We start from the raw sequence: 26,562 nt of genomic DNA on the forward strand, positions 1-26,562 counted from the left end.
CTCCAAACCGATACACAGGTCCTCTCCTGGCCAACAGCGGCAAGCCATGACTCCCTTACCAGCTACCATAAAGCTGGACCCAAACAAACACTTAGACTATAGTGTGTGCAGAAGAGCCCTGGAAGCCTGCATCTTAGTGATAGGGAATGGTGATAGGAAAGGTGGGGACTGCCTTTTCCAGCCCTTGTCCCCAACAGTTCATCTTTAGTTGCTATTCAGTTGCTTACCTGTAGCAAGGAAAATTATGGAAGTGAGGAAGAGTAGGTAAGGAGGTAAGGGCACCCTGGAGGCAAGGCCTTATGTGAGCTTTCCAGTTCCTGTAATAGCCCAGTGTCCCTACCCAGACTTAATCCAGCTGTTTCTGCTCCCTTCACTTCAGTGAAGGCCTTGGAACTCCTTATTTTGCTTCTTTCTATTACCACTAATTCCATTCTTTGGTGGATTCTTTTCTTCTGAGACTAAGAATACATATATTATGTGTTAACTCAGACAATAACAGTGATGGAAATTTATGACCAAGCTTGCCCTTCCTTCCTCAGTGCCATAGCCTGATCTTCCCTGGCCAACGACAGGGAAGACCCAATCCAATGTACTTTTGTTAATTTTCCAAGTGACTCAGGCAAACCATCCTGAAAGCAAAAAAGAATTTCTACTAAAATGACAGATTGCAGAAGAAACAAATGTAGAAACCCATGTTCTCTTGCTAAAAGGTTAGCTAAGCTAACATCACGAACAATCAATGAAAATTACAACAATGTTTTATTTTATGTGTATATGTTTGTAAGCAGGTACTGGGGCTTGAACTTAGGGCCTGGGTACTGTCTCTCAGCTTTTTTTTACTAGGCTAGAGCTCTGCCACTTGAGCTACACCCCCCAATTTCAGCTTTTTGTGGTTAATTGGAGATAAGAGTCTCATGGACTTTCTTGTCTGGGCTGGTTTGGAACTTTGTCTCAGCCACCTGAGTAGCTAGGATTACAGGTGTGAACCACTGGCACCTGGCCCTAAGAATGTTTTAAATCAAGTACTATGAATATTTATAGAATGCATGTCTTTTTAAACCATGTTGCAAACACATAATCTTTTTTTTTTTTAAATACGTAATTGCTCTGCTTTGTTCTTAAATTTCTTGGAATATGTCAGAATTGTTATGTTTCCTAAATGATATAGCTAGCAAGTTTCCCCCCAAATGGGGGATAGGGAATAATGTAAGAATGACACAAACCATACAAGTTTTGGTTCTGGAAGTTAATTACATAACTGTGACAATTTTAATGATAATTATAGTGGTGCTGAAATGGCAAACAGACTTTTGAATGGCAATTAGACAATGAAAGTACTGACTATGCAACAGAGAGAGCAACAGGCATTGCTGACCCTGGACTAAAGGGCTCCTCATCAGTAACCTGCCTAACACTAGTGACAGTCTGTCTACTGCTTCCTTACAGCTCCATGTGTACATCTGAAAAAAATCAAAGAAGATTTTCACAAAACCACTAAATTAAGCACAGCATCATTGTTCAGTGAAGAAAATCAACATGTCTAATTACAACCTTAAATAGCAATACAGTAACTGCTATGGTAGGAAATTCTTCAAAGCCAAAAAATTCCAAAATAATTCCATGCTGCCATCTAAAATGTTCTAAATAACTCTAGAATTGCAGCATATTCGGCAGCTATTTTATAAAAATGCAATAAATTGGTAAAATTCTAGCCAGATAATTTTTATGACCATCTAAAATCAAGTTTTAAACTTAACTTTAGCAATATATACTGTACATTCAAACGTACAGATTGTAATCTACTTATCTCGAAAAACACTGCAACAAAACTGAACATGAGTGCACACTGGCAAGCCAATCTGCTCTCGCTAATTCTACAGCTGTCATAAGTCAGCTCTGTAAACACACACTCAACGATCAGTACTGCAGAGATCAGCTGCTTTAACAAGTATCATTTTTATGCGCTAAGACTATAGAGACGAATGGGAATTCTTAGAACACTACTCAAAAATAGATTTTTAAAGACGAAGGTCTCAAATCATTCTTCTATATACACGCCAAGTTAGTCTGTCACAGACAAATATTCAATTTATACAATGGAGTTTCTGCGGCATTTACGGTCAGTTTTATATTAAACAAACAGCTATCAAATCTATCTGAGATGGATTGTTCCAATCTGTGAAGGACGGAGTGGTAGTTGGCACAGTTGTTTAAGTGCTCATTGCTGCTTCTCAAAGGCAAAAACCAAGTAAATACCTAAGGAAGAAATAAAATTTGTGTTTAGTTTCTCATCTCTTGAAGATAAACAAAACAATTGCAATCTGGTTTATAGCTTGGTGAGAGCTCTTAGGTTCTCAAGTAGCTTTTTTTTTTTTTTTTGGTCAGTCATGGGGCTTGAACTCTGGGCCTGGGCGCTGTCCCTCAGCTCTTCAGCTCAAGGCTAGTGCTCTACCTCTTGGGCCACAGTGCCACTTCTGGTTTGCTCAGGAGATAAGAGTCTCATGGCCTTTCCTGCCGGGGTTGGCTTAGAACTGTGATCCTCAGATCTCTGCCTCCTGAGTAGTTAGGATTATAGTCGTAAACCACTGAATCCCGCTTCTCAAGTAGCTTTTGAGGAAGAAAAACCAACAATTTCAAAAGTTCTGTATTATTTGCTTCATATTTAGGCAGTAAGAGATTGTTAAATGTTTATGTCAAAATGAATACTGCCCATAATAGAGAAATCACAGGCCATGGGAAAGTGAATTTATCAGGTCTAATAAATCCCTTAAAACTGTTTAACATAATAAAAACTAAAAGTATAAAAGCAACAAAAACTAAACTAAAAGCATCTTAAAGCACTCAAATGTTTTTACCTGGAGCAAGTTAGTAGGTAGAAGAATAATTACATTTACAATAAGTACTACTAGCTGTAGCAATCTAAAATTTCTATTTACAAAAACTTAAAAACAAATAAGAATATGAGGGGTATATGTAACAGAGAACTATGAAGTAGAAATAGAAAAGACACACATAATATGACATGTTAAAATCCATCAAATTACCCAAGTGTTGCACTATAGGGCTTACTAAGGAAGCTGAGTCATCATTTGCCTATGATATAGTCCAGGGAGAGGGAGGAGAACTGAGCTCCAGGCAAATCTATGTTATACAGTGAATTCAAGACCAGCTTGGGCCACACAGCAAGACCCTGTCCAAACAAATCAAACCAAACCAACCAAACAAACAAAAACAAAAAATATTGGATGTTAGTGATTCATGCTTGTAATCCTAGCTACTCAGAAGACTGAGATATGGAGGACTGTAGGTCCAGGTAACCTAGGCAAAATGGTCATTAGACCACATCTCAACCAACAGCTGGCATGGTAGTGAACACCTATCATCCAGGAGGATAAGAGTGGAAGGACCAAAGTTCAAAGATCAAAGATTAAAGTCAACCTAGGCAAAATATTTGTGAGACTTCAACTCAACAGAAAAGGCTGGGTTCGATGGTATGTATCTGTCATCTCACCTATGGAAGGAAGCATGAATAGGACTGCAGTGTAGACTAGCCCAGGCAAAAACAAAGACTGTATCTCAAATACAGTCAGAACAAAAAGGGCTGGAGGCATGGCTCAAAAATAACAGTGCCTGCCTAGAATGAGTGAAGCCTGAGATCAAACAGAATTCTGAGGTAAAGAAATCAAACAGAGACAGCTGTTTAGTAATAAGAAACATCTACAGATGCTCATCGAAGTTTATGTTGAGCAAGAGTCTAAATAGATTTCCCCTCATCATCACATAGCAAGAAAGATTACATATATACAGGAATACAGATTTATTTGTGTATACAATACAACCTAAAATGTGCCAGAAAAACTCTAAAGCTTTCAAGCATTAATGATACTTTGAAACTGAATCTCTGAAATGCTCACTTAAACAGATGACATACTTACTTGTAGCTTCCCATTCTGACTTACTTAAGGTTCCCTAAAATTAAAAAGAGAATTTTAGATTCAAAATGGAAGTAAACATATGCTTATTTTTCAATAGTGGCTGGAGGTAGCCAAAATCTCCTTACTTCACTGTATGTATGTATGTGTTTTGTGTGTTATACACATAAATCAATGAGATTTCTTTTTAGTGACATCTTACCATTTTTTTCCCTCCTGCCAAAAAGGTTGAATGTGTATAGTGAAAGTATTAGAGTGAGAGAGAGAGAATGGAGGAGATAGGGAGAGATGGAGAGGAAATGAGAGAAGAGAGGAAGGGGAGAGATGGTATTTATGTACGTAACTATAAAATGCATCTATTTAAAACTTTTATAACAGTAAATAGCACTGGAGGAGGGAGTATTATTTTTGTTTTCCAAAGAAACCACAAAACAAAGTATGTATCATAAAAGAAATGAATTAACATAAATGAAACATTTCAACACAGTATGTGCTTTGCACATGCCACTGAGACTCAGCAGCATCAGTTCTAGGTGTCATTTGGAAGGGATGAATATGAACAGTATTCAAAGACATCTGCAGAAATTTGATATGGAACTGTTGTTCTACTGATGTTGAAGCTCAGCTAGAGCTCATAATCACTGTGGTATTGTCACACTCCTAATTTTTAAAAAGTGTGGCAGTTTTCACACTTTGTACATTCACTTTGCACCCACTTCTGCATTTAACGTCATGGTAGTCTGAGTTCTGTGTCTGGAACATAGAGTCAGTGGCATTTCTGAGAACAAAGAATCTTATAAATAAGGGAAACCATGGGACCTATGTTTCTTTGGGCCTGGCTTACTTTACTTATTTTTTTCCAAGTCTTTCCATTTCCTAACAAATGGGGCAATGTCATTCTTTCTGATGGAGGCATAAAATTCCATTGTGTATATATACCTCCCTTATTTACAATAACTATGTATGTCTGAGACAAGCAGAAACTGTCAGATAAGTTGATGTTAGGCAAAATGAACCCCAAGATAAGGACTCAAATGATTTTTCTTTCTTGCTATTGTTTCTAACATATTTATAAGATGATTTTTGTTGTTGTTTTATATGTCCCTCCCCCACGGTATAACCCGTTTTCACTGTATTTGATGTTGGTATAACTTGGGGAGGGGAAGGGAAAAAACAAAATGCAACAATGAGATGTACAAGACAATATGTTGAAAAACAAACTTTACAACTTTGGCCTGGGGTGAGGCGGGGGGGCAGGGATGGTAAGGGGAAGGAGGAGGCAACAATGCTTGATAAGAAATATACTCATTACCTTGCTCGTATAATTGTAACCCCTCTGTACGGTATTTTCACAATAAAAAAAAAAAAACTTTAAAAAAAAGAATCTTGTAATGCAAGCCTATAACCTTCCCTACTCTATTGCCTCAGGTATGACACATTCTGAACTCACTGAAGTAAGTTTATCCCATGTCCCATTCAAAAGCTACCGTAACTTAGGAGGAACAGACTACCATATAGTTGATTTGTAATTCAGTATTGTGAACACATGAATTGGTCAGTGAAACCTCCACATAATGCATGATTCCCCGCTCATTCTCTGTAAAATTCTGTTAAACTTACCAAAGGTAATCTTACTTGACTGTTCTTCATGTACTCTGCAGCATGTTTATAGTCATCTGCCTTTTCAGAGGTAAGTTTAGAATTCTCATTTGCAGGATATGGCTGGGGAAACAAATGAAATCTTTAGTTATTACATTGAAATTTGTAAATCAGAATTTGACACAGTATAGCACTAAAATAAAATACTAAGAATAATCCTGGAATATTAGTTTAGGACTACAGACTATATATTATTTAAAAGTATGAATAAAAAAGAGTAAGAGGGAATTTTCTCTTAAAGCACATTCTTGGAAAATTTAAAGCTGAAATAAACTCCATAGTTTAATCACAACCAAGGACCATTAGTAGCAAACCTCTGCATCTTTCTGACTGCTGGTCAAGAGCTTCTTCAACTATATAGAAGATATTATCAGAAGAGTTAAATACTAACACAATGGCAATTTATCAACATTATCAATTAGAAATAATAAAAATGAAAATGTTAAGTCAAGCCAAGCACAGGTGGCTCATGCCTATAATCCTAGCTACTCAGGAGGTTGAGATCTGATGACTGTGGTTCAAAGCCAGCCTATACAGCAAAGTCCCTGACACTCTTAAGTCCAAACCCCAGAACAGACAAAAAAGTTTCTAATTACCTCAACAGGTATTTAACCAATTTAAAATAATATTGCTTTATACTATGAAATAATGTACCTTTTTTTTAATACATGCAACTCAAGGCGTAATTTTGTGTGTGTATGTATATGTGTATTCCCTCCCTCAGACAGTTCAAGAATTTTAACTTAGGGACGTGTGCTTGGTAGGTTGGTATTCTACTCCTTGAGCCACACCCCCAGCCTAGGCTGGCCTGGAACTTAAGTCTTTCAGAGCTTAGCTCACCGAGTAGGTATAATTACAGGCATGTCTAGATAAATACTATACCTATAAAGGTTATATATTTTGTATAACTTTTGTCATATAACCACAAACCAGATAGAAAGGAATTAATAAAACCTAGGTCTCTAGAAGGGACTTTTAAGAAAATGATCCATAAACACCTAGTTTGCTTTCTTCTTTTTCCTTTCTCTTTAAAACAATTTAAAGGAAGTCCAGGCATTAAAAATTAAGTTATTGCCGGGTGCCAGTGGCTCATGCCAGTAATCTTAGCTATTCAAGAGGCTGAGATCTGAGGATTATAGTTCAAAGCCAGCCGGGGCAGAGAAGTCCCTGTGAAACTCTTATATCCAACAAACCACTCAAAAACTGGAAGCAGTTGTGTGGCTCAAGTGGTAGAGAGCTAGTCTTGAGTACAAAGAGGCTCAGGAACAGAGCCCAGGCTCTCAGTTCACCCTACAATTTAAAAAAAAAAAAAATTTAAGCTATTCATTTGCTGTTTAAGAGTACGGGTCAGGCTGGGTATAGCACCAGGTGTCTGTAATCCAAGCATTGGGGAGGTGGAATCAAACAGGATCATGAGTTCTAGGGCTACATAGCAAGACTGTGAATTAAAAATCAAACCCCCAGAAGCCCCACACAAAGTACTGAGCTATTTGGGAATTTCATTTTATATGCATTAATTTTACTTTTTAGCACATCTTAATGCAAGGCATAACACTACTTTTAAAAAATTCTATCTATCCTACAATACTATAACTATGTCATAAAGCTTTAGAACTTTATTCTGAATGGTTGTCAGAACATTCTGTCATAAATCTATTTTGTTCTCCAACTTCTCACTGTAGAATTCCACCAGATCATGTGCCTTCCAGTCAGTGTATGCCTTTTCCCCTACTAATCATTTTGAAAGACCGTATTAAAATTACAAAAGTGACCCCCTCCTCCCAAAAAAGCTTACTAAATATATGCTAGGATCTCCTCTCAAAGGAGCTACTTTTCCAGAACTTTTCCCAGAGTAAATTCATTGGTAAAAACAGCAAGTAGGTGTCAGGCTGTGGTGTGTACAGTTCCTTGGCAGACCACATCTTTCCATTCTTTTTTCCTCTACTGCGCACTCTAGGAAAGCTCCAAGTCTGGGCCAGTTGAAGGCTGATGCTTCAGGAAATGACTTTTTAATGGTAAATATCAGGTAGATCCACTTGAATCTCTGAACTATAGTGCAGCATCTTGACTGCTCTAATTTCTGGTCTCAATGTCCCTCCAAATCCTCCTCCCTAATGCTACTCAAGTGGCATCATGTCCTCTCCTGCTCCACACATCCTTCAGGAAGTGACTTGGTCATGAAGTAGGGGAAAATTTTGTTTTTAGTCTTTCTGAACTATTGCTGTTACTGCTGTGTATAAGACCTAGTCAAAGGTTCATGTCCCTAACAGCAGGGTGGAGAACGGGGACTGGGTAGAAAAGCAGTGCGCTAAAGAAATACAAATTACTATTAGCTCCTCAAACATTCCCACTCTCTCCTGCCCTTTTGTGTATTATTACACCTTGCTTTTTCTTAACCACTGCTGCTATTCTCAATGTCTCTTTATCTATTGAAGATCTTCTCTCCTATCTCATTATCTGAAGTACATTTTAAGATAAATAACAAATGAATTCACTGCCTATATGCTAAAGAAAATATAAATGAGTGCTCATTCTGGAAGCAAAGCCCCACGAAGAAAGGCATGTGCTAAAGGTGTGCCAGCCTAGGAAACTAATAAACATACATTTTCAAGTTTTCTCTCCCTAAAAACAAGCAAAATAAGCTCCTATTCTTAATACAAAGCAAATGTAAAGAATCCTAAGTAATAGAAAATACAATGATTATGGGTGTCAAAAGACAAGTTAGGATTTAAAGATCTTCCTACTCATGGGGGAGTGGGTGTATATGTAACCTTCTGGACTGCCAATACAAAAATAGAAGAAAATCTAAATTAACAGCTATGTAACCTTAAACCCTTCACTTATCCTCTCTGAACCTAAGACTTCCCAGTTAAAAACTGTGAAAACTTTACTTTCTTCATGAGGTTAATTATGAGGTTAAGACAGTAAGCCTAAAGTACTTAAAAAAATAAATATATTAAACTGAATTATCTAAAGTTTAATGTCCATTTGGTGACTACGTTCTGCTGACATGTGATTCTTATCAATAGCAAACATGTTCACTGAGTATTTTATACCTGTTTAATAAAACAATGTTTGATAGAGATAAAAAGGAAAGCAACTGATGGCTGTAGGTTCAAAGTTGCACAGACTCCTTGAACTGTTGTATGAGAAAAAGTGCCTGGGTCCAGGCAGTAAAGTGAGTCTTAAGTTTTAGCACATTCTAAAAGATAAAGTCTTGCTAGACAGTCATCAAAGAACACAATTGTGCATGGGAGGAGCTGCCTTGGACTACTGAAATAATCACAGGACACTCTTATGAAGAAGCAGTTCATATCTAAAGGTATTTTTTCCTTCTGGGAGACATTTACCCATGTCTGTCACAACCGGGACACTGCTGGCAAACATCTAGATGGTAAAGGCCAGGAATGAATGCTACAGTAAACTGTACAGGGCACATAATAACATCTTTCCAGTCCACCATGTCAACAGTGCTGAAGGAGAAACTGTTTGAATTTGGTAAGAGCATCACTCATTCATTCACCAAGTACTTACTGAACACCCACCATAGAAAGCTTCTGTATTAATTTGTCTGGGAGCTAAAGTCCTGAACAGTTGTAATTCCTGTGTAATATCCTACCTATTTATGCCTATATAGCCTTGAAAGGATCTTAAAAACAAGTTCCACACAACTTGGAATTTTTATAGCCTTTCTGGATTCTTACCTCTAGGGCCTGCATTCGCTTCAATAGCATTTTATTTTCATTGTTCTTAATTTTTTCTTCATAGAACTCCAGAAATGTTTTCTTGTAGACTAGTTTCATGTTGTATTTCTTTGCCATTCTGTCCAAAACAGATTAATGAAAAGGATTCCAAATATTTGTAATTCCTCAACAGCTTCTTTTTGTACTACCACAATGACATAGTCATAAGAAAACTTGGAAAAAGACAGATTAAGTGAAGTAAGCCAGACCCAAAGAAACATAGGCTGCCAGGTTTCCCTCATTTGTAATAATTAGTATATGTTGGAAGTGGCGCTGTGGCTCAAGTGGTAGAGCACTCACCTTGACCTGAAGAGCTCAGGGACAGTGCCCAGGCCCAGAGTTCAAGACTCACAACCAATAAAAATAAATAAAGTTAGTATATGTCCATCATAGTCTTAGCAGTGGCTTACAATAGCTCAATAGCTATGTATATATGACAATATAAAATTATGCTAATCAAAATGAATTCCACGTTCTGGAAATAAGAGGGTTTTTTTTTTTTTAATGTACTGCATGATGTTATTTCTTTTTCTTCTCCTCCCCTTTGGTTTATCCTACTGTCACTATTTTTAATCTGGTACCCTGTGTCTTGTATATAGGGGAAGGAAAAGGGAACAAAGTAGTGAGACAAAGGGCAAAGGGTCAACCAATGCAACAATATTCACAAGACACTTCGTTGGAAATAAACTTTACAACTTGGGGGGGAGGGTGAGTTGGGGGGAGGGAGAATGGGAGCAAATGAGGGAAGGGGTAACAATATTCGACAAGAAATGTACTCATTACTATAATCCCTCTGTATATCACCTTTAAAACAAAATTAAATTAAAAAAAAAAAAAAGAAAGCTAGTACTCTCTCCCTAAGTTCACAACAGTGTAATACTAACTTAAAGGAGGAACTTAGTTACTGTGCCCACATAAAATAAGCTTCTAAATGCCTGTAGATAGCGGAGATATGTGATAGCCTCAGGGGCTGAAGAATGGAGAGAAGTTTTAGGAAATATTTTTTTTGCCCATTCTATTTTACTTATTTGGCCCGCTCCCTCCAAACCTAGCTGCATTAAAAACAGCTGCTTTCTTCTTTTATTTATTAATACTACTGGGGATTGACTTCAAGGACTCATGCGTGCTATGCAAGTACTTGCTTGAGCTATTTGTCCTGTGTCTCCAAGCCCTTCTTAGTTTGTGTTGTTTTTGTTTTGTTTTTTTTTTAAGATAGGGATTTGGTATCTTTGCCTGGGGAAGACTTGAACTTTGTTGATCCTCCTGTCTCACCAGGTAGCTGGGACTATAAGAGTACAATGTCTAGCCCAACACTTTGTAAAAAGTTTATTCTACTTCCTGGATTCCATCCTCTAGCAAAGATATATACTATTAATTTTTACTATACATCTCAAACTACTTCTTTGTAGTTTTAGAATTCTTTTTTTTTTTTTAAACCAAACTTCTAGATGTTAAAGGTTTTGAAGAATTGGCTCCAAGGCTCTACTCATTCCTCCCTTGTGCCTAAAGCTATCTAGAACATGGCTCTTGGGACATCAACTCCACTGCTCATAGAAATCTTCCCCCTTGGAGGTGTCATAGACATTCTCTTAATTTCTCAAATATAAGACTGAACCTCACAAGATTATTTTTCTGACAATCATTATTCCTACAATAAAATCTTCTCTTCTCTACACCTAATGTGGTCAATGTACCACTAAGTTCTCTGTACTTTATAACTTCAAATAGGTCCACCTTTCCTCCTTCGTTTGCCACCACTGAGACCAACAACCATCAGAGTAACGGCCTCTATTTGAGGTGACTTTGTACTCTTCTCTCTAGCAGGAAGAATAAGCCTGATCATTGCCTTCAATTTTCTCCATGGCTACAGTTTGCCATAATACTTAGGAACTAAGGTGCACAGGAGATGTACATCCCTGAATCAGGATTTTAAGCATTTTAACTGCTCTATGAAACACAAGCAATTTCAAAGTCATACTGAAATGTAAACAACTATCTCTATGAAAAGGAGAACCTTCAGCTAATGAAAACTCCTTTTATGTATTACCAAAATCACTAGCATTTACATCAAGTTTTTGCTATGCATAAGGTCAGGTAACTTCTGCCATGATTGAAGGTGACCGGCTTCTTTTCTTACCCACAGGATAATGTATTCTAGGAATGGACAAAAAAAACCCCAAAACTACAAAACTTAGGCTGTAAGAGTTGTACTGTCCCAAACCTGGATATAAGATTACCACTTAACAAGTCACACTTTTTCTTGGTCCCCACTAAAATGTGATGAGTAGTGCTATTAATAAAAGGATAGTAATAAAGTAAAACATTCTTACTCAGTTAGCAGTGGAAAATAGACCAAGAATTCAGGAACATCCACTACACCTTCCAAGTTGAAGTCATATTTGCATCCAAATAAAGGATAATCTCCTTTCTTCTGAAACTTCACAGTATATATTTCATTTCCAAATGATTCGGTTTCTGAAGCTTCGAGGCGTCTTCTACCAGGGTTATCCCACAACCAAATATAAAGATTAGCATACTTTTTTCAGTCATATTAAACATGTGAAAAACTACATGGTACCATTTTAAAATATAGTGGTTAGATTTTTAATTTCACTCAAGCTACTTCACTCAAGAAGTTGAGATCTGAAGATTAAGTATGAAGCCAGCCTGGGCAATAAGTCTTGTGAGAGTCTTATTTCCAATTAACAAGCAAAAAACCCTAAGTAAAATTGTAAATAAGTAGTAGAATGCTAACCTTGAGCGAAAAAGCTCTGAGGAACAATACCCAGTCCCCAGGACCAGCACATAAATAAATAAATTAGTAGTCATGTACTGAAAGACCATGACGGTCTCTCATATGTAAATCAGGCTTGAAGGTACCACTTACTGCAGCCTTCATTTTTGGATTGGCAGTTTGCTTATCATGATAGCCTCTAGTTTAGTTAAATTTTGCTTCCAACTTATACATAGAAAGATTTTGTTTTTATGAGCTTATCTGTGAATTAGTTCATCCTGGAGTATTTACTCAAATATACAACTAAAGTGCTCAGCATTTGTGAGACTAAATGCCCTATTTATAAACTCAATTTGTGACAGACATTGACTACTTCACTCGATGGCTTACTCACTGGTTTGCTTAATACTCAGTGTTTTGCAAACTATAAAACATTTAAAAGTACTCACATCAGTTCAAGGCTATTGGGAGTGGTGCCAATGAAATAGCCTCCGGGGCTCAGCCTCTCACAAGCATTTCTGAGCATCGTGTCTGCCTGGTCAGCGGACTCAAAGGAGTAATGACAAGCAAACTGACAACTGCAGATATCAAAGGATGTTTCTGGATCACGAAATTTGTCAGCCAAAAGTTCCTGCAATGAACATGAATTGAATAATATTTTGAGATGTTTTACTATAATTTAGGGTTCAGCTTCCTCTGCTGTCAACCAACTGTTTTCAACAGTCTTCCTCTTTTCTCTCGATATAAAGTTTAAAAGACTATTGTGATTTCAAATAATTTGATTCCCATTTTCATAGTAATTTAAAAACCTAGGCTCTAAAGTAATTTTTTTAAATATATCAATCAATATGACATTTCAAGTTGATCTTTTCCTTGGACTTTACTTCAAAGCTAAAGTGTCATTTGACAATAACTTATATATAGAAACAAAAGCAAAAACAAAAAAAAAACCCTGGCCTTTAGTATCTTTAAGAAATGCAAATATTGATAAAGCTTAAAGTGTTTCCAACTTTTAGCAAGATACTACCACATTTCTTCTGACTTTCAAAACTGCCAACAAGTGATTAAAAGTATCTATAACAAGTTAAAAATGTTCACTTCAGGTATAGTGACTTCAATTCAAAGTAGTTAAGAAATTTATTAGTTGGAAAGTAGAAAAAAGCAAAGGATATGTAATGGTGTGAAACTAACACACAGTGAGGAAAGCACACTGGTAAGTTCAGTTTTATTTCAAAATGAAATCAGCCTTTCAGATCTTAAGGTTCTGATTTATATAGCACTTTCATTGTAGTTGGTATTATCAGCCATCTAGAGGTTTATAAATGCTATCCATATGGGATCTTTGCAAATGTGGGTTTCCTGGAACCAATTTCCCTGCAAACTGTGAATTAACTACATGGGGAAATAAATCCTGTTCAAACCAAAAGGCAACAGAGTGATCTGAAAAACTCCATGAGAAGTAAAAAATTCTCAGCCAGGCATCAATAGCTAATGACTGTAATCCTAGCCTTTTAGAAGGCAGAGATGAGAGAATCATCACTGAAGGCTAGCTAGCCTAGGAAAAAATTAAAAAGAGCCCATCTCAACCAAATAGCAGCGTATAGTGACATGCCCCTTTCATCTTAGATACAAGAGGAGCTAAGATTTGGGAGGACTGCAATTCTAGGCCAGTCTAGGCAAAAGAATTCAAGAGAACGGGCTGGGAAGTTGGCTGAGTGATAGAGTGCTTGCCTCGTATGCATGAGGCCCTGGGTTCGATTCCTCAGCACCACATAAGCAGAAAAAAAGCTGAAGTGGCACTGTGGCTCAAGTAGTAGCCTTGAGCTGAGGGACAGCACCCAGGCTCAGAGTTCAGCCCCCATGACCGACAAAAATAAATAGATAAAAGAAAAATATATAAAGTTCAAGAGAACTTATCTCAACAGAAACAGAAAGGCATAGTGGCATCAGGTGGGGTTGGATGATGAAAGGTATAATGGTACATACCTATCACCAACCTATAGAGGAAGTATAAATCAAAGGATAATGGTTCAAGTTGGCTCAGCAAAAATCAAAACTCTATCTCAAAAATAAGTAGGGCAAAGGGTTTAAAAGTGTGGCTCAAGTGAACCTGCTAAATGAGCAAGAAGCCCTGAGTTCAAGCCTCATTAATGAAAAAGGGGGGGAAAAAGGTAAGATATTAATTCATGATAGTATCTACTTTAAATGGAAAATGTGTTTACTAAGACTTTTGTTTTCTTTGTGTTCCGGGGCTTTAAACTCAGGGCCCCATTTGAGCTATCCCTGCAATTTTTTTCAGGTAGGGTCTCATGCTTTGGCCTGGGACTAGCCTAGAACTGCCATTCTCCTACTTCTGCCTCCCACACAGTTAAAATTACAGGCATGTATTACTACACCTGCTTATTTGTTGAGATAAACTTTTTAACTACAATCCTCCCATTTTTCTATCTTCTGTATAAAATGTGTGAGCTAACAAACTTGGCCTATCCTAAGATTTTTATTGTTTCAAAGCACACTGTGTGTGTGAAAGAGAGACAGAGAGAGAGAAGAGAGACAGAGACAGAGAGACAAAGGCAGAAAGAGTGAGAGTATATTCTGGGGGGCTGGAACTCAGGGCCTGGGTACGGTCCCTGAGCTCTTTTGCTCATGGCTAGTGCTCTTTGAGTCACAGGTCTATTTCCAGCTTTTTTTTTTGGTCAGTTATAGGGCTTGAACGCAAGAGCTTGGGCACTATCCTTGAGCTCTTTTGCTCAAGGCTAGTGTGCTCTACCACTCTGAGCCACAGCTCTACTTCTAGTTTTCTGGTGGTTAATTGGAGATTGTCTCAGGGACTTTCTAATGGGCTGGCTTTGAACTGGGACCCTCAGATCTCAGCCTCCTGAGTAGCTAGGATTATAGGCGTAAGCCACCAGCGGCTGACAATTTCCAGCTTTTTTTTTTTTTTGGTGGTTAATTGGAGATAAGAGTCTCAGGGATTTTCCTGGCCAGGATGGCTGAAAACATTGATCCTTAGATCTTAGCCTCCTGAGCAACTAGGATTACAATTATAAGCTATGGGTGCCCAGCTCCAAAGCATATTTTATTTTATTTTATTTTTTGGGTCCAGTCGTGGGGCCTGAACTCTGGGCCTGGGCGCTGAACCTCAGCTCTTCAGCTCAAGGCTAGCGCTCTACCACTTGAGCCACAGCGCCACTTCCGGCTTTTTTCTTTTTGCTTATGTGGTGCTGAGGAATCAAACCCAGGGCGTAAGGCATGCCAGGCAAGCACTCTACCACTGAGCCACCTTCCCAGCCCCAAAGCATATTTTAATAAATAAGCTGATTTAAAATAAAAAATGGGGTATAGCTTGATGGAGGAATACTTGCCTACTCAGTCCAATGTTGGATCCCTTGCACCACAAAAACAAAACAAACCATAAAACTAAAACAACCAGGTACCTTTGAACAGTCAGCAGTTATAAATTCTGCATTAAAAATGTATTCATTATCTCGACGACATTTCATGTCCTCATACCGCTGCTGACACTGCTTGACAGAAATGTCTGCAATATCTGGAAGAGATGAAGGGTGTTAATAACAATCAACACAGATGGCAAAAACCAAGACAGTGATCTCAACCAAAAGATTGGCATTAAAATTTAGTGTGAGCAAAAAGTTACACTTATTTTAAAACTAAAGTGTTTTTCCTTTATTGCAGTGCAATTGCTTTATTAAATTTCTAAAGGAATTAGCTTTCTCTTTTTCTAAATAGAGAAGCTTTCTAAATAGGTACTGACACCTTAAAGTTTCAATATAATTCTTAAGTGCTTATTCCAAGTTAAAAGCAGAAAGGGTTGATTACAATTTGAATCCAACACTACATATATAGATATATAGATAAGACAGAAATAGATATAGATATGTAAGTCCACTTTTGAAAAGTTCAAGCTTCTTTCAAAATAAAGTTTTTGCCTTCCTTCTGTTTGGAGACTTGCGTAAGTAGAACAAAAGTAGGCAACTGATCATGAATAGAACAAAGCAGCACCAAAGGGTATGGGAGACACATTAAAATATTCTCTACCACTATAAAGTAGAGGAAAAAGGACAGTTTCCTTTGAAAATGTCCTTGACACAGAAGTAAAAGATAATTTTATTAACTCTTGGTTCATGAATATATTCTATTTCTACTCCATAGCCAAGTGTGACTATTGTATTGTATTCTAAGCTTTGAGCTGATTTAACAGAATGACTGACAACTATGGTTATTCACACCTGAGTATCTGAAACAAATTTTCTTGAAAATCAATAGTATCACTTCAAGGAAAACAATGGATAATTTTGTTGTCAAAGATATAATTTGACTTTTCAGTGAAAAATTGCAATTGGAAAAACTTCTACTAACCACCGGATGGATGTTTCTTAAGACTTTTCTGTTATTAAAACATATAGAAAATAGTATATAAACAGTATATTTATATAGTATATAGAATATAAATATAACAAAATATAAATTATATAGTTCATAGCATACAAATAGGATATTGCAAATATTACAAAAACATTTGAAAAGTACAAAATGAACTAATGGATTTTAATGAAACAAATTAAGAAAGTTTGTCACCAAGTCTTTAAATTCTCTATTATAAACAATCTTGAAGGAACTATCACTTGTCAATTTTTGATGTGAAATCAAAGATCAATACTCAAAATTAACTGAAGACATTAATTTAGCAACTACATATTAAATATCAATATAGCTGAGAATATTCCTGTTCCTATTGTTCTAGACTTTATGAAGTGCTAGCAAAAATATAAAGGAAAATATCATCATCCACATAATTAAAACATCTTCTAAATTCTCAGCTTTAATTTTTAATAGGGTTAGCATCAAATGTATTCCAGTGTCTTTAACACTTACAGGGCTTATTAAACACAAACAACTGAGAACTGTTGACTAATGTAGTAGTGCTTTGGAGGTAAAGCTGTTGCACTCCCTCTAAACATCAGAAAGAAACTATGTCAGCTGCTCCCACTTAAAAGACTGATCATTGCATTCGGGTGCTTGATGCAATTCATTCGGTCACAAAGTTCCCCTCAACTTTTCACTTATGCTTCAGTATCTATTTCTTTACCCTGAAATCCTGTTCATGATGGAGGTAAGACAAATGTTGCACTGTCTCCTCTCAACCTAAAAGTTTCAGATCACTCACACCTCCAATAGTGAACAATGAAGTTTTTCCTTTGTTTGAGGCATCTAATCACTATTCATTTTGATGTATGAATTTCCAACCTGGCCTAGTATTTTGAAGTCTGTCCTTTAGACATGATTTGTGTCATCTTTGATAACCTCCTTTCTTGTGTGAAGGCCAAACCATCTGGAAAGTCTTAGAGCTAATTTTTTAAAAATACCCATTTAACGCACAGACCCAGCAGAAAACAACATACTTTAGCAACAGAATAATTTCCCTCTCATCTGACTGATCACAAATAATTCTTTTCTATGCCAATATTTATCTTACCAGCACAAATTAGCTTGTTGATTCTTCCCTTTCTCCACTTGAGCAAATCTCCACCTTTACCACATCCCAGGTCCAAAACAGTGATATTCCGGGTTTTTTTCTGCCGTACCTTTTCTAGAAATTCCCCTAAAAAAAAAAAAAATCTGTCATAATGTTTTCTCTTTATTTTTACTAAAATATAAATTGTTACTATTGGTAACATGTAATGTAGAGTAATATATATCCATTTATGTAGTTTGTAACAATATTGCAAAATACAACCCAGAGTCAGTTAACTTGATTCTCTATCATTAAGTTTTACAGGGATAGCATTTTGAAAGCCATTTGCAGAATTTGAGTCAACATTAAGTTGTAGAAAACATTAAGTAGCATTTGTGAGAGAAAGACTTCTTTGGTAGCTTGCTCTTTTCATAGCTAGGTGTTTAACTTCCTACACACTTAAGTAAACTAAAGTAGCCACAGAATGCTTGATTATCAAAAGTCTAGTCACATTTACCAACAGAAATATAAGGACCAGCAAAAAAAATACTACCCATTTAGTTTTACTATCAGAATTCCTTTTTTTTTTTTTACTACCAGAATTCCTAAACACCGAATTTACCATATTGAACTAATTAACAAAAATCACCACATATTAATAACCAAAAAGTTTAAACAGCACCCAAAAGCTCATTTATATATACATATCTGCGTATGTATACATACATATATATTCACACATACATATATGGGATTTTTTTCTTTTGGGGAGTTTTGCCATGTAGCTCAGGCTAACCTTGAACGTGTGCCTTCTCCCTTAGCATTCTAAGTATTGGGATTACAGGTGGGAATCACCATGCCTGGCTAAAGGCTTATTAATGTCCTAAAGACAAACGAAGTATTCAGTAATTCTAGAACTTGATACAATGAATCCTGGATTGTATCTACTTTCCCTGTTAGAGTCTAACAATATGTAGTTCATGTGTACACTGTATAGATGACTAATTCTACACAAATACTTCTATAGGATCTGACAATAACTTTCAACAGAAGCACAACTATTCCACATTTAAGGTCATATCATGCTATGAACAATAGCATAACAAATTGAAACAGTACAAATCCAATTATAAATCTTTTATTTCTAATGTGACTATTATTATATTAATGACTATTAATAGTAATAATTATATTCTTTTCCAGGAAGTCTTTATCACATTCAAGAATTGTACTCATCTATTACTAAACTGTAAGCACCAAGATAAAAGGAAAAATAAATAAGAATGTGCTGAGGAGAGAAAGGAACAAGACAGTGAAAGTTTAGCACAGATCATAATGATTAAAGTAGGACCAGAAAGACAGATGCACAGCAAATCTCTCACAGAGAGTTACAACAACTGAAAAAGAAACTAATACTGAAAGGATGAGAAAAAATGTCCCATATCTGACTTATATTTTGTTACAAATATCTTTTGGAAAATTACTAGGTTAACATTATAACTAGTTTAAAAAAGTATTTATGTTTAGCATTTCATTCTTTATAGTATTATTTTTTAAAAAGGCATTCTCACTAGGTGCTGGTGGCTCACACCTGTAATCCGAGCTACTCAGGAGGTTGAGATCTGAGGATCTCAGGTGGAAGCCAGCCCAGGTAGCAAAGTCATGAGACTCTTATCTCCAGTTAACCACCAACAAGCTAGAAGTGAAGTTGTGGCTCAATTGGTAGAGAACTAGCCTTGAGCAAAAAAAAACCCAGAGATAAGTACCCAGTACAAAAAAATGCATTCTCAATTTTGCTTAGACTGGCTCAAAATAAAAAAATCCTTTCATTATCAAAATCTTCAAAGCAAACAAATTTTTAAAAATCCTCTAAACAAGTATAAAAGTCATATTTCTTTATGCATTAGATTTACAAAGCAATAAATTTGAAATCACACTTTAGTCCATTTCCACTTTAATTTCAAAGATGAATATCTACTGATAAAACGCTGGTTCCCCCACAAATGAACATCTTTATCAATCTTAAAAAATAAAGATTATTTCTTTCATACAAGAATGGCAAGTTTATTGGACTAAAGATGCCAAAAAATCATGACTTTCTTGTTGACTTAATGAAACCTGAATGTTTAATCCGGAAACCTGCCATTGATCCAAAACTAAGAGGAAGGCATTAATAGTATGAATGCCATTTTAATCCTACCGCCTTCTAAATGCCTACTAACTTACATCACTTGAATACCTGTTAATACCCTATTCTGTCTACCATAAAGTAAATATTACAAGTATTTACCTCAAGGGCCTAGTTTTGGATCCAGCTTTATAATTGTATAAAAAGTAATAGACCTGGGCTGGGAAGATGGCTCAGTGGTAGTGCTTGCCTTTCATGCATGAGGCCCTGGGTTCAATTCCTCAGCACCACATATGCAGAAAAAGCCGGAAATGGTGCTATGGTTCAAGTGGTAGAGCGCTAGCCTTGAGCTGAAGAGCTGAAGGACAGAGCCCAGGCCTAGAGTTCAGTCCCTATGACTGAAAAAAAAGTAATAGGGCTGGGAAGGTGGCTCAGTGGTAGAGCGCTTGCCTTGCATGCTCGAGGCCCTGGGTTCGATTCCTCAGCACCACATAAGCAAAAAGAAAAAAGCCCGAAGTGGCGCTGTGGCTCAAGTTGTAGAGTGCTAGCCTTGAGCTGAAGAGCTGAGGGACAGCGCCCAGACCCTGAGTTCAGTTCCCACGACCGGACAAAAAAAAAAAAAAAAAAAAGTAATAGACTTAATAGACTCCATTGTCTGATATATGTTAATATTTAGGAAGAAAAAAAAGAACAAGTGAGCAAGCTAGACTGGAGATGTAGCTTAGTGCTGGAGCATCTCTGACTTTTGAAAGACCCTGGTTTCAACCCCTAGTACCAAAAATAGTAGTTATTAATAATAACTTATATTTAAAAAACTGCAAATGAAAAGGCAAAGACCAATCATACCAATAAGAACGCTTTTAATCCAATTATTGAAGTTTCTTAGGTAAAAAATACGACTTTGACTACGCTTCTCCAAACCAACTTCCTGAAGTTCATTGTAGTGGGCAGCCACTGCTGAGCTGTGTCCTTCATCTAGGCTCTGAAAGAACAACAAAAAAGATTAAAGGTTAGAACATAGTGAAAAGGGCTGGGAAGGTGGCTCAGTGGTAGAGCACTTGCCTTGCATGCATGAGGCCCTGGGTTCGATTCCCCAGCACCACATAAGCAAAAAGCAAAAAGCCGGAAGTGGCACTGTGGCTCAAGCGGTAGAGCGCTAGCCTTGAGCTGAAGAGCTGAGGGACAGCGCCCAGGCCGAGTTCAGGCCCCATGACTGGACCTCCCCCCCCCCCCCCCCAAAAAAAGAACATAGTGAAAAAAACACAAAAAACTAAGCCTATCAGAACATCTGACCTATGAAAGGATAAAATACTACTAAAGTGAACCTCACTCGGCAACATTATTATCCATAGAAATGACACTAATTATCACCAGACCTAAGACTAGTTTTCCTCTATTCCATAAAAAAAGTTTAAAATTTTCACCTTGTCCTTTTATAATTTGTGTTAATTTATTAATAAAACCAGATCCAAAGCACTAATTTAGTCCATTCAATAAATTAATCAATAGATGGCAACCCTATAAGGGAACAAAACAGAAGACATTATATTTGTGATATTATTATTGTAAAATTGGTGGATTAAACAATATACATAAGATTATAATTTAATAGACTACACTCAGTGTCAGTGACTTCTACTTATTCAAATAATTATTTAATGTAACCTGCGTAAAAAAAAATGCATCCTGCATAAAAATTCCACATGAGGAGGAGGAGTTTTCAACAAATGATTTTCAAACAAATCTTTTATTTTACATAGCTGCTGTAACGGTTAACATCTCACTTGAAAAACCTCTGCCAATAAAAGTTTGAAAAACTATGCTTAAAATACCAGTTCCTTTGGAAACAAGAACATCAATGGCTTATCCAATACTTTCCGCTTCATGGATGATGGCAAAATTTGACTCAGTTTTCACGACATTAAGGTTGACGGGCTAGGCGCTGGTTGCTCATGCCTATAATCCAAGCTACTCAGGAGGCTGAGATCTGAGGATCAGGGTTCAAAGCCAGTCCAGGCAAAAAAGTCTGTGAGACTCTTGCCTCCAGTTAATGAGCAAAAAGCCAGAAATGGAGGTATAGGATCAAGTAGCAGAGTGCTAGCCTTTATAGTGAAAAAATTAGGCAAGAATGTGAGGCCTTGAGTTCAAACTATATCACCAGCCCAAGAATAGCTTAACTTGTGTCCTATCTCTTCCTATGTATTTAAAGTAGTTACATTTGCTAGGCAGTAATGGCTCACTCCTATATCCTAGCTACTCAGTAGACTGAAAGTTGAAAGATCTAGGTTCAGTGCCAGCCTTGGAAGAAAAGTCGAAGCGACTCCATTTCCAATTAACCAGCAAAATGCAAAACTGGAAGCATGGCTCAAGAAGCAGGGCGTCAGGCATGGGGAAGAAAGCCAATACGAGTACAAGGGCCTGAGTTTAAGCCCTGGTACTGGTATACCTGCACAAGGGCACACATGTGTGTGCACATGTGTGTGCACACATACACACACACAGAGACATTCTTAAGCTATTAACTTTATGTAAAAAACAGTATAATTCCACAGTTGCACATTTACAGCTGGTGTACTGTAGTACAAATAAAATATAAGAAACATACTTTATTTTTCTCAGGAATGTCCTCCAGTTCTCTTTTTCTCTTTTTCTGAGTGCCATCTCCAGTGGAAGGTTCATCTTTTGAAACATCATCAGTTTCCAGTTTTCTTTTCTTTGAAACACCTTCATCACTAGAACCCTTTTCCTCTGGGACAACGTCAACATCAGGTGTGCTTTTCTTGGATGGAGAGTCCTCCTCATTGCTGGAACCTTCCTCCACAAGACCATCTTCAAATGCCTTTCTCTTTTTCGGTGTGTTTATCTGTTCACAGATAGGAGTCTTTTCAGAAAGCCCAGTCTCAGGTACAGTTGCATTGTCATTAATACTGAACGAATATTCTGCTTCAGAACCTACTGATGCTTTTGCCTGGTCAAGAGACATCTTTTCACATTTCACAGCTTTTGTAGTACTTTCCATGTCTAATTACTTGAACTGATGATAAAACCTCATGAACATCTGAAAAGGCAAAAATTTGATATTACAAAAAAAATTGATATTACAAATGCTGTATTTAAAACAATTTTAAAGTAGGAGCTAGCTATTTCAGTATCCAATTAAAAGTTTTTATGTACATAGAATGTTGAAAAATGTTAATATATATGTACTGTGCATCAACTTGTGACTATGAAGTAGTACTAATCATAATTTTTCTAAAAATCTATGATTTTATTCATAAAGTTATTGTGGGCATTAAAACTGATAAACTTGGGATGTAGAAATACAAATGAGTTATCTCTCATCCTCAAATCCAAAATGTTCTGGAGTACCTAACAGTTGCAAATATTTAATTAGTACGTAACTATGGCCAATCAAGAATTAAATACAAATAGGGAGGGAAAGGAAATAACAAAATGCTGCAACAAGGATACAGGCTGACCCATTGTAACAATGAGATGTACAAGTCACTATGTTGAAAAAAAAACTTTACAACTTTCAGGGGGGAGGGAAGGGAAGGGAAGTATTGGGGAGAGAAGGGATGGTAGGGGAAAAACAAAGAAGGGGTAACAATGCTGAATAGGAAATGTACTCATTAGCTTACTCATATAACTCCTATTACTCATATTACTCATATAACTCCTCTGTACAGTATTTTTACAATAAAAAAATGAAAAAAGAATTAAATACAAATACTACTTTTCCAAATTTATGTATTAATTTTTGGTATAGGCATAAAACTGTTAGGACATACTAAATTCTTTGGACTAAACTAAAAAAAGTAAACTTTTGATCTAAGGGATGAAGCAAATCAAGAGAAAGGTTTCAGAATTATGGTTTTAATATGAAAGCTGTCCACAAGTTCATGCATCAATGGCTTGGTCCCCCATCAGGCAGTACCATTTTGGGAGGTTCTGGAAACTTTAGGAGCTAGGCACTCATTGGAGGAAGTAGTTCACTGATGATATGCCTTTAAAGATTGTATCTGGTTCCAGAAACTGCCTCCCCTTCTCTACTTTCTGCCCGACATGAGGTGAATAGCCTTGTCTTCTACACACTCCTACTGCCATGATGTTCTGCCTCACCACAGTTCTAGAATCAACAGAGTCAATGACTATGGACAGAAAGCTCTGCAACAACAGCCAAAGTAAATCTTTATTCCTATTAAATTATTCTCGCAAGTATTCTGATCACAAAATATGCACAACTAAACCAGGAATCTAAAACAAGAACTTCTTAAATCCTTATTTCAGAATGGATGAAAGAGTAGAAATGGTTTTAGTCAAGGTTCAACACTTAGCTTTAAGTTTCAATGATAGTTAAATCTTAGGCCTGTAAAATGGAGGGAGAGGGAAGTAACTGAGTTATCGATGGGACAGGAATTGTTAATCTACTTATTAAGTTATTCAATAAACACACTGACCTCTTAACTATAGAAGCTCAAGGTGAATTATGTCTTCAAGAAGATACAACAATGTACTATTATTAAAATGTCAGGCTAGGGGCTGGGAAGGTGGCTCAGTGGTAGAGTGCTTGCCTTTCATGCATAAGGCCCTGGGTTCGATTCCTCAGCACCACATAAGCAGAAAAAGCCAGAGGTGGTCCTGTGGCTCAACTGGTAGAGTGCTAGCCTTGAGGTGAAGAGCTGAGGGACAGAACCCAGGCCCAGAGTTCAGGCCCCACAACCAACCAAAACTAAACTAAACTAAAATCAAATAAATAAAATGTCAGGCTAGCTATGGTGGCTCATGTTTATAATCCCAACTACTACTTAGAGACATTTCAGGAGGACTACAGGCCATGCCAGCCGAAGAAAATAATTTAGTGAGATCTCCTATCAAGAAACAAGCCAGGAATGATGGTGTACACAGTTACACAGGAGACATAGATAACAGGGTCATTATCCAAGCTAGTGTGGGCAAAAGTATGAGACCCTACATAAAAAGTAAAGCAAAAAAAGACTAGAGGCATGGCTTATATGAAATAGCACTTGTCTAGTCAAGTGCAAGACTTTGAATTCAACTTTAGCACTATAAAATAAGATGGTAAAATGTGGAATTCAAATCAAGTAGAGAAGGCAAACAAAAGTCAAAAAAATCTGTAAGAGGGCTGGGAAGATGGCTCAGTGGTAGAGTGCTTGCCTTGCATGCATAAGGCCCTGGGTTCGATTCCTCAGCACCACATATGCAGAAAAAGCTGGAAGTGGCGCTGTGGCTCAAGTGGTAGGTAGTACGCTAGCCTTGAGCTGAAGAGCTGAGGGACAGCGCCAGACCCAGAGTTAAGGCCCCACAACTAACAAAAGAAAAAAGAAAAAAATCTGTAAGATTCAGATTCAGAATACAAGTCATGAAGACAGAACCTATTCTTAAAAAAAAAGGTTTTTGCATAAAGTAAAAGAACAGGTTTGCTTAAGAGAATGAGCCAGGAAGAATTTCAAGTGATGTCAGCTTTCATTAGTAACCATGTGATTTCTAAGGAGTGTCAAATAGAACTGAATCAGTGAACAAACAAATCAACCAGGGGGCCAGGTGTCATATGCAACGGCAGAGAAAGGAGGACAATGGCTAGAAAAAAGCCTAGGCAAAAGTCAGAAGAACACTATTTTAAAAACAAACCTGGCCTGTGAGTGCATGCATGTCATACCAACGACTTTGGAGGTGGAGATCCAGGGCTCACCAGTTCAGACCTTCACAATCCCCTAAAAAATTAAGTGGCCTGACAACTTGCCGAATAACTACTTAAAATGATTATTTGAAAAGTATAAATAGTTATCAGATCCCCATTTCTCCTCCTTTGCCATTTACTTCCTAAAAGCAAAGAAGTCAATTTTTACATTCAAATAAAGCAATATAACCTATCACCTAAAATTATTATTGCGGTTGAAGTGTGAACTTCATTTACATACAACATTATTTCAACAACTGTAACATCAAGAAAACAGCGTATCAGATTACTTTAGAATTGGGTGTTTAGAACTGAATATCAAATAGCTCCGTTGGTAGAGTGCTTGTTTGCCTCTCAGGCTTTAGGAGCTGGGTTCGATCCCAGCTTCTCAAAAACAGTAAAAACAGAAAGTGGCCCAATGAAAGTATACCCAAACAGAAGCGAGCTCCCTGTCAGATCCCCTGAAAAACTTTAGAATGAAGACGGTCGAGTTCGATCACCGTGGACCTTTTGCGAGTTGGTTTTGAGTTCACACCTGTGAAGCCAGCCACGTCTCCATGCCATCTCAATCTCTCCTGCCTGCCTTCAGCTCAAGCTAAGTAAGACTACGCTCTCACTCGTCGGCTTGACTGTACAATGATCACGCAACGGAGTGGGGAAAGAGCTCCGCCAAATCCATCCCCTTAGGTCAGTCAATGAGCTCGACGTCTCACACTCTTAAGGCGTCGCTCAAGACGCAGCCACCCCTTCTTCAGCTCCCACACTGCGCCCAGGCCTCCCCTTAGCTCGGCACTAGGTGGGAACAGGCAGCTTCTGGCTTCTCCCCGGGCTCCCCCGGTCCGGAGAAGCAATGGCGTCCTCCATCCACTTCAGTACCCACGGGGACTATCCGCTAGGATCGCAGAAAAGCCCTTCACGCAGCTAGCAGTGGGGCAAAGGGATAAGAGGAAGAGCCACCTCGACAGTCAGTGTTCCTCTTATGAACTCCTTTACCCGAGCGAGAGAGACAAAGATACAAGGACCGGCCGAAGCCCACACTCACCAACACAGCGCACCACGATTCTGTTTGCGGAAACTGCGGCTCCACGCCAGGCGCGTCTTGTTGCCTCACTTCCGGAAGCGCGGCCTCACGTGACACGACGCTCAAGCGCCAGAACTACAACTACAACTCCCACAGTTCCACGCGCGG

The 26,562-nt window shown here is 37.5% G+C and overlaps 1 protein-coding gene across 2 annotated transcripts; it reads right to left on the bottom strand.

Annotated features, from left to right (window-relative positions):
* Window positions 1–1,231: 1,231 nt before the first annotated feature.
* Rnmt (RNA guanine-7 methyltransferase) lies at window positions 1,232–26,490 on the bottom strand. 2 transcript variants are annotated; one of them, XM_070029582.1, is made up of 11 exons: window positions 26,416–26,490; window positions 22,278–22,730; window positions 20,519–20,654; window positions 17,566–17,691; window positions 15,506–15,618; window positions 12,518–12,699; window positions 11,665–11,829; window positions 9,296–9,413; window positions 5,553–5,654; window positions 3,936–3,969; window positions 1,232–2,256 (listed from the first exon to the last, which is right to left on the bottom strand). In XM_070029582.1, the coding sequence occupies exons 2-11, from the start codon at window positions 22,689–22,691 to the stop codon at window positions 2,219–2,221; spliced, it is 1,428 nt and encodes a 475-aa protein (XP_069885683.1). In that variant the 5' UTR covers window positions 22,692–22,730; window positions 26,416–26,490; the 3' UTR covers window positions 1,232–2,218. The 2 variants fall into 2 exon arrangements, with proteins under 2 accessions (XP_069885683.1, XP_069885684.1); XM_070029583.1 differs by lacking the exon at window positions 26,416–26,490 and adding an exon at window positions 26,331–26,411.
* Window positions 26,491–26,562: the final 72 nt, after the last annotated feature.

Source organism: Dipodomys merriami, unplaced genomic scaffold (genome assembly GCF_024711535.1).
Source record: "Dipodomys merriami isolate MVZ:Mamm:240054 unplaced genomic scaffold, mDipMer1.0.p SCAF_2, whole genome shotgun sequence".
NCBI classification, from domain to species: Eukaryota; Metazoa; Chordata; class Mammalia; order Rodentia; family Heteromyidae; genus Dipodomys; species Dipodomys merriami.

Bases quoted from the DNA above. Each gene is read 5' to 3' on its own strand.
- Rnmt (XM_070029582.1), bottom strand. From the start codon at position 22,691: ATGGAAAGTACTACAAAAGCTGTGAAATGTGAAAAGATGTCTCTTGAC. The intron at 5,655-9,295 runs GTAAGAATCCAG...TTGTTTCCCCAG, and splicing joins AGCGAATGCAGGCCCTAGAG to CCATATCCTGCAAATGAGAA. The intron at 2,257-3,935 runs GTAAGTATGTCA...TTTCTTCCTTAG, and splicing joins GTCAGAATGGGAAGCTACAA to GTATTTACTTGGTTTTTGCC.